The 7,323-nt window shown below is 39.7% G+C and overlaps 1 protein-coding gene across 1 annotated transcript in view; it reads left to right on the forward strand.

Annotated features, from left to right (window-relative positions):
- SETBP1 (SET binding protein 1) overlaps window positions 1-6,737 on the forward strand; it is a 315,053-nt gene extending 308,316 nt beyond the window's left edge. The window contains exon 5 of the mRNA XM_074952307.1: window positions 207-6,737. Within this exon, the coding sequence (XP_074808408.1) occupies window positions 207-772 (566 nt within the window). The 3' untranslated portion in view covers window positions 773-6,737. The remainder of the gene's footprint in view (window positions 1-206) is intronic.
- Window positions 6,738-7,323: the final 586 nt, after the last annotated feature.

A 7,323-nucleotide genomic window follows, 5' to 3' on the forward strand; every position in this document is an offset into this window, starting at 1 on the left:
TCTTCTTTTTTAATTGCTTTTTCTATGCAGGTTTCCATCTTTCTGTCATTATTTATCATCATCCATTACTATTAATCGTTTCATTCTGCCCTATTAAACATGTTAAAAAACCCCAGCTTTTCACCTTTCTAAAGATGGCAGGAGCGAGACAGTTTTCATTCATTTTTGTTTTAACAATGGATGTTTCTCTCCCTTTCTCCCCACAGCCAGTTCACCACTGAAAAAGAGATTCAAGCGTCGGGAAATCGAAGCAATCCAGTGTGAGGTGCGCAAGATGTGCAACTACACCAAGATCCTGTCCACCAAAAAGAACTTGGATCACGTGAACAAAATCCTGAAAGCCAAGCGGCTGCAGAGACAATCAAAGACAGGCAATAACTTCGTAAAGAAGAGGAGAGGGCGTCCCCGGAAGCAACCTTTCTCATTTGACGAAGACTCCAGAGACCAAATGCCAGTTCTGGAAAAATGCATTGACCTTCCCAGCAAACGAGGTCAGAGACCCACATTGAACCCTTTAATACTGGAGCAAGCAGCCAGTCAAGATACAGTCATGGCCACCATTGAGGCTGTAATAAACATGGCTCGAGAGACACCACCGCTTCCCCCTCCTCCCCCGCCACCTCCTCCTCCACCCCCACCCCTTTCCCGGACACCACGAGTTGGAAAGCGGAAAAACAAACCGCATCTGCAGCAGCATCAGGAGGAGGAGGAGGAAGTGAAAGTGAAAAGGCACCGGAAAGCAAGAGGAAGTGAAAGTGAAATTCTTCCCTAGTACAGACACATCCAATGGAACGCCTGTATCGGGGGCTGAGCACTTCGTGACCGACACCCTGAAGTGTGTAAGGGGGGTAGGTTCTGCTTGACGCCTGAAGCAGCATCAGAGTCCCTCTCCTTTTCAGTAGCATGGCAGCCATGACCGTTCAGATAGGATGGACCAATAATAATCATCGTCATCATCATCATCTTTGGCACTAGCCCGTAGGAAAAGGGGGAAAGGAGCAGGGTGTGGGTGGGGGAATTTCAAAGTTAATGAGACCATCCACTTTGCAGAGTGTCCAAAATAAATCAGCATCTCAGCATTGCTGTTCTCATATCTTGCAAGCGGAAGGCTGTCTTCTCAGTACGCATCTGAACATCATCCTTGGAGCTGCATCGTCGACTCTGATTTTATTTGGTGGGTCAGGCACAACTACGAATAGCTATACCATAGTAGAACTCACTGTAAAAAAAAATGTAAATTCCTCAACTGTGATCTCTGTTATGATCTGTTTGAATTCATTTAATTTTTTCAGTTTTATAAACCTGCTGGGCTTTGGGGACATCATAATCCCACATGGCCTGAATCTTACTCTGACTAGACATCTTTTTTCTCAGTTATTTGCCTACTTACAAGGACTCGCTGCAATACGGGCAATACACAAATACCGCCTTACATGCACACACATGCTCATTCCGAGTGCTATCCTGAGGAATGATGGAATAGCACCATGTTTTAAAATAAGGTGTACATGGATATTCAGTAATGGTAGCACCTTTCTGTTAAGCAACTTGTAATTCCCAGTGGCATGTTAACAAAGGGGTCACCAGCCACCAAGTTGTTTTCATGCTCAGCATATAGCAGTAAAGAACAGCAAGAAACTTCTGGGGCATAGAAAATATTGTACAATATGGATAAAATCACCAGACATGAGGGGCGGAGGAAGGCCCAATCCTGCTCATTCTCATCACCAGGAACTCCCACTGGAATCAGTGGGAATCCCAGGTGCAGAATGTTTGCGGGATTGGATCAAAACTCTGTAGCAATGCCTTGGCGTGTTGTTTAAAAAGAAAATAGCTAAAGTAGGTGGTTTAAAAAATACAGACAATAAAACCATATGAAGAAGTAGGTTATTTCTTGGCAATTACTTCGTAAGACAAAAAAGGAATAAGTGTTCTTATCTGAAAAATAAAAATAATGTTCAAAGGGTAGCACCACTGCAATTGTATTAATGCCACTTTGGACAAGTTCTCCAAGTTGTGGTTGCCTTAATAAACTAAAAAGTTTTTTTGTACATAATGTAATTATAAAGCTATCAGTCTGCATGGATGCAAACTGTGTGTGACAAATCGTCTCTTTAAATGGTCAGTTTAAATTGTAAATTTCTCCTTCGAGTTGTACTTTAGCCATTGATTTTAGTTTGGATAAAATATCTGATCTCAATGTCCACAGCCCAGTTAAAAATGGTAAGCAAAACGAAGACTGAAGATGAAAGCTATTCCATTGCAGTAATAAAACTTTTTAAAAGTCAGTTGTTGAAATTTTAAAACAGGAACTTTCAACTTTATTTTATTTTACTTTATTTTTAATTCCTCCAAGATTCTGAACACCTGGCATGGCAAGATTAATGTTAAAAGAGGAAGTGAGGGAAATTCCAGTGAGGGAGTGGAAAGTGGAATTATTAAATGATTCCCTTGTTCGAGAAATCTTTGATGTGGCTTATTGCCAAGGAAATTTCAAATAGCATGACACTAAATAACTAAATAAACATATTAGTTCTCTGAAAAAAGAACGTGTTTCTTTTCTGTTCTTTATTTACAAAATCATATCAAGACTATGGTGTTAAAGGGACACTGTAAACATAAAGCTCATTCTTTTTAAAGATTGATTTTTTTTCTTACTTCTGTTATAGCACCTTAGGTTATTCAGACTGAATGCATTTTTTAAAAAAATCTAGGGACAAATTTTGTGGTCTTAACTCAGTTAAAAGTCTCATTAAAACCAATGAGAGGGACCATAGGATTCTGTTCCTAATTTGTTTTTGCACCATTTATCCTACCAATTTGCTTTTTGTGGGTTTTTTTTCTTTTAATTATGATTATTTCCTTTGCAATTCACACAGTTTAGGAGTAGCCTGGTCAGTTTCTCATTCTGTTATCATTAGTTTTGCTTTCTGGTCCTCATGAACTAGCGCAGTGTTGCTGGTTGAAGTCTTGGTACTGCAGAGAAATGTTTAAATTCCCCCGTCCCCCCACCCATAAGAAACTTTATTGGTATTTAGTTTTTAAAGGAATTATTTTTTTCTCGCCCTTTGGCCTAGAACGTTGACAGTGTCTCTTTAAATGCACAAGAAAAGTGTATTCTTGTTTTCCAGGTAGACTGTAAATGGAAACTAATCCCAGCATTGACGAATCCTAGATTCAAACTCAAATGTTCTGTTTCCCCATTAGCAAAACAGAGGTTTTCATGTTTAACGGGTGGAGAAAAGGTCTCAAAGGGCCAAATTCCATCCTTGGATGCCACATGTGGATCCCATTGAAGATCATCAGAGCTGTCCATGTATCTCCAAGGGCTGAATTTGTTTCCTAAATTGTGGCTATCCCGACAGAGGTACGCTGGGGAGCTGTGCCCCATACGCATCAACATCTCCCACACAGCATCCAGGCATAATGCAGAGCTAGTTCTCCCTGAGCACTAGACTATGGGGCCAACTCAGTGCTTCATGTCCCCAAGAGGGCCGAACTAGTGGGTTTAGGGGGTGGCCGGAACCCTGCCCCGTCACACTCTTGCTAACAACTGAAGGAAATATACAGTATTCTGCCCACAGGCAGACTACTTAATAGCACCTACACCCCACCACTACTGCCCCACCCCTCTCTCCCCTGCAGTGTTCTGCATAACAGTAAGGGCACAATTAGGAATCAACAGTAGGTATCCAAACAGTAGCTTCCAAAGAGTTTACCGTCTAGGTCAAGTGGTCTTTAACCAACACGACTGAGGATTTATTTCTTCCGTGCAGGAGCTTGCAATGGGACATAGTAGGAAGCAAGGATGCTCTGATCCAGCATTGGCTGTTTGTCCAAACAACAGCATCGCGCAGCCAATATTGGCTGGCGGATGATTAGCATGCTAATGTGTATGCAGGCAGGTGGAAAGTGTTGCTCAGTGGCACTCAGAATTTGTGTTCTGCATGTTGCATAGTCTCTAAAGATGATAGGCAAGTTGCTGACAGAATAATATTATAAGGTGATGTACTACGTGCAGGTCATAAAGGATTTAGTTTTAGGGCTTAAGGCTAAAATCCCACTCCTGAAGTTTATTACCCAACATTATTCCAGTAACGAGCTTTTTGGGTTTTTTTTCTCCCTACCACTATTAAGATTTACTGAGGAACTGCCTAAATTCTCAGAACATATTTCCAAGGACTGACTATATAAAGCAAGGAAAGGGGACAGTTGGGAGTGGGGAGAGGAAGCAGTTTCTTGAGCCCTTCCAATACTAAATGTTGCGTGAAGCACCTTGCATGCTTTCGGGCACTGTAGAAATAAACAACAGCAACACTAATTATAATAAATACTAGGGTATCCTACTGCATGGTCCATACTTCTCCATTTTCCAACAGTGTTTTGGACTATTCATTGTGTTTGTATCGGTTGTACTAAGCTGGGCACAATGGGGCCCTGGTCCATGACAGAGGGGTCGTAGGTGCAACAGTAATACAAATATATAATAATAATTATTATTCTATACATAAGGATCTCCCTAACTCCTCTTTTCACAGCCCCCAACTCAGGAAATCACTTAAGCATGTGTTTAAGCACTATCCTCCTTAAAGGGATACTTTTCTGAATTGGGGTGACCCCGATCATGCCTTTGTTTTACTTCTTCCTTCTAGCATCATCCAAAATATGAGGTGCAGCAGTTCTGAGACAATTAGAAGCACATTTAAACAAGAGAAACCTAAACCTAAAGACGCCTCTCTAGGTTGTATAAAACACTAAAAAAGAAAACAAAACAACAAAAAAAAGAAAAAAATTGTAAAACCATAAAAAAGCTGCCAATTGGACAACGTGGGGAAAGCAGTTTAATCCCATGTTGGTTTGTTTTACTTTTTTCTTTTTCTTTAAGCTATTTCTTAAATAATAAATGCACATGAAGTGTTAAATATGTATATACTGTATTTCAAAAAATTAAAAAAAAATTCAAACGAATGGGGCACAAGATTGTTCTATAAGTCGTGCTGGCTAATTTTTAGTTTGTATTCATAAGTGGTTTTTAAAAGCCTTTTTTAAAGTGTAATTTGCATGTTCTACTTTGATTGTATGTAAACATATTTTAGAGCAAAAAAATGTATTTGTATTTTATTGAATATAGAGGCAAGAGAAAAAAACCTTGTACATTGTTTGAAATGTTCTTTTTGTAACAGTTTTTATTCATGAAGCATTTTTGTACATTTAAAAATGGATATGGACTTGGTGTTATTTGAGGCTTAGATACATCTGGCATGCTTTAATGTCATGCTCCTTCATGATCTTAGATGTTGGTTTTTAAACATTTTTTTCTAAAACAAAGCTCAGTCTTTTGGCTACCAAGTCTGGTTAGCACAGTGTAGAGCACTTAACTAAAAAAAAAAGAAAAAAAAAGAAAAAAAAAAGAAAAGAAAAGAAAAAAAAGTTAATCCTATTCATATGTTATTCATTGTGTGAAATTAAAGGAATTCAATTCAGTCTAACATGAGTTGTGAATTCTTTTGTCTTATTTTCCATCTGTTTCACATCACTAAGGAGTTTAATAGCTTTTGGATACCAATACCATGCACTCACAAGCCCTCTTTATGGTAATGCGGAAAAACATGCTTCAGGTCGCTTTTTTTTTCCAGAACGTTCTTAAAAGTGTAAAAAAAGAAAAAGAGAAACAAAGAAAAATGTCGTGTGTTATGCAAAGTGACTTCAGAATTTGTGTCTGGAAAGCTAGGCCTGTGACCACTGGGGCACAAACACCCACTGGCCCAGATCATGCCCCCTAGAAAAATGCATGGGAAGGAATCTGCACACCTACCACATGGAAACATCGCTCAGCTACCTTCACAGAGTGGTATCCCTTGCTCTAGGAACCATGGAGTCCTCTCCTGGTGGCCCAGGACCTTTGCTGAAGGAAGAAAGGGACTCAGATTGGGGGAGGAGTGGGTAGCACAGGGGTGGTGACAGGAAGATGCATCTCCTCCCACTCTGGACCCATGGAGCTCTGAAGATAAAAATAATATGGTCTTGGAGCCTCACTTTGTATCCTCGGGGCTCCCAATGATCAGGTTGAATGTATCCAATCCCCCTGATAGGCTAATGTGTTGAGAGCTTCACGCTGGGTTCCCCACAGAGATTCGTTCCCCCAAAGCAACCGCCTGTGGGTTTTCCAAGGGGACAGTGTGGCGCTGGACTAATCTGCACAAATGAGGTTCCAATTCCTTGGCCATACCACAAGTTGCACTCCGTTTGAGTCAATGGAAGTTCTATAAGCAGCATGACTACAGGCTCATGACCATGTCTTTTTTTGATGTGTGCAAGCAAACATGCACACAATGTGAGGCCAATCCCACTATCATTGAATCAATGGCAAGATGCCCATTGACCTTAGTGGAAACAAGGATAAGACCCTTCAGTGTACCATGATATTGCAGTGATTAGCATTTTTAGAAAACAGCTACATGTAAAAACGTATATGTTTGGCCCTATATGTGCAATTAGAGACTACATCAACACAGAGCTAAAATTGAAGCCAGGAACTACTGTTTACAAGAAAGTATAGAAACCATGGTGTGAAAATAAAACCCATTTACACAACACCTTTGGGGAGAACTGAGAATCTGCATGACTGTCAGATTTGGTAGCGATGTACCAAATGACCTCTCGGTCTTTTTTTTATGTGACCTGTGAGAATTACTGGTAGGGACAAATCAACACGAGATGTAAGAGGTTGATTTTTTAGGCTTATAATAGAAAGCATTAATATATCAGTGATGCTTAGAAACACTCGGGTTGGATGGGCATTTTTTGATTAATCATTTTTTTCTTGAAAAATGCCAGTTCAAAATTGAAACCATTTCTAAAACAGGGAACAGGGTCGGTTTTGACAAATCTCCCAATTTGAAAGTGAGGAATTTTTTTTTAAAATGTCTAAAAAATTTAAACATTTTCAATATGAAAAATTCCAACTTTTTTTTAAAAAATTAAGCTAATTATACTGAAAGAAAGAAAACGTTGAAATCTAAATGAAACATTTTGCTTGACCTGACCTGATTTTCCCCCCCAATTTTTTAATTCACAATTTTTTTTGAGATTAATGATTTTGTCCCCATTTGGGATGGTCAGCATTTTTCAATTCTCTAAAATATTTGCTGGAGAGGGGAACCATTTCCTGCCCATCTATAACTATTACAGAGGTGCTCTACAAATTCCTCCATTACACTAGAGTAGTCAACAGACTCAGGGTGAAAGCTGGCCCTGCTGAAATCTGTGGGAGTGTGAGAGGGTATACAAACCCCACACTGGGCAACAAAGGGTTCAGGAGAT

This window comes from Natator depressus, chromosome 5 (genome assembly GCF_965152275.1).
Source record: "Natator depressus isolate rNatDep1 chromosome 5, rNatDep2.hap1, whole genome shotgun sequence".
Lineage (NCBI taxonomy): Eukaryota > Metazoa > Chordata > Testudines > Cheloniidae > Natator > Natator depressus.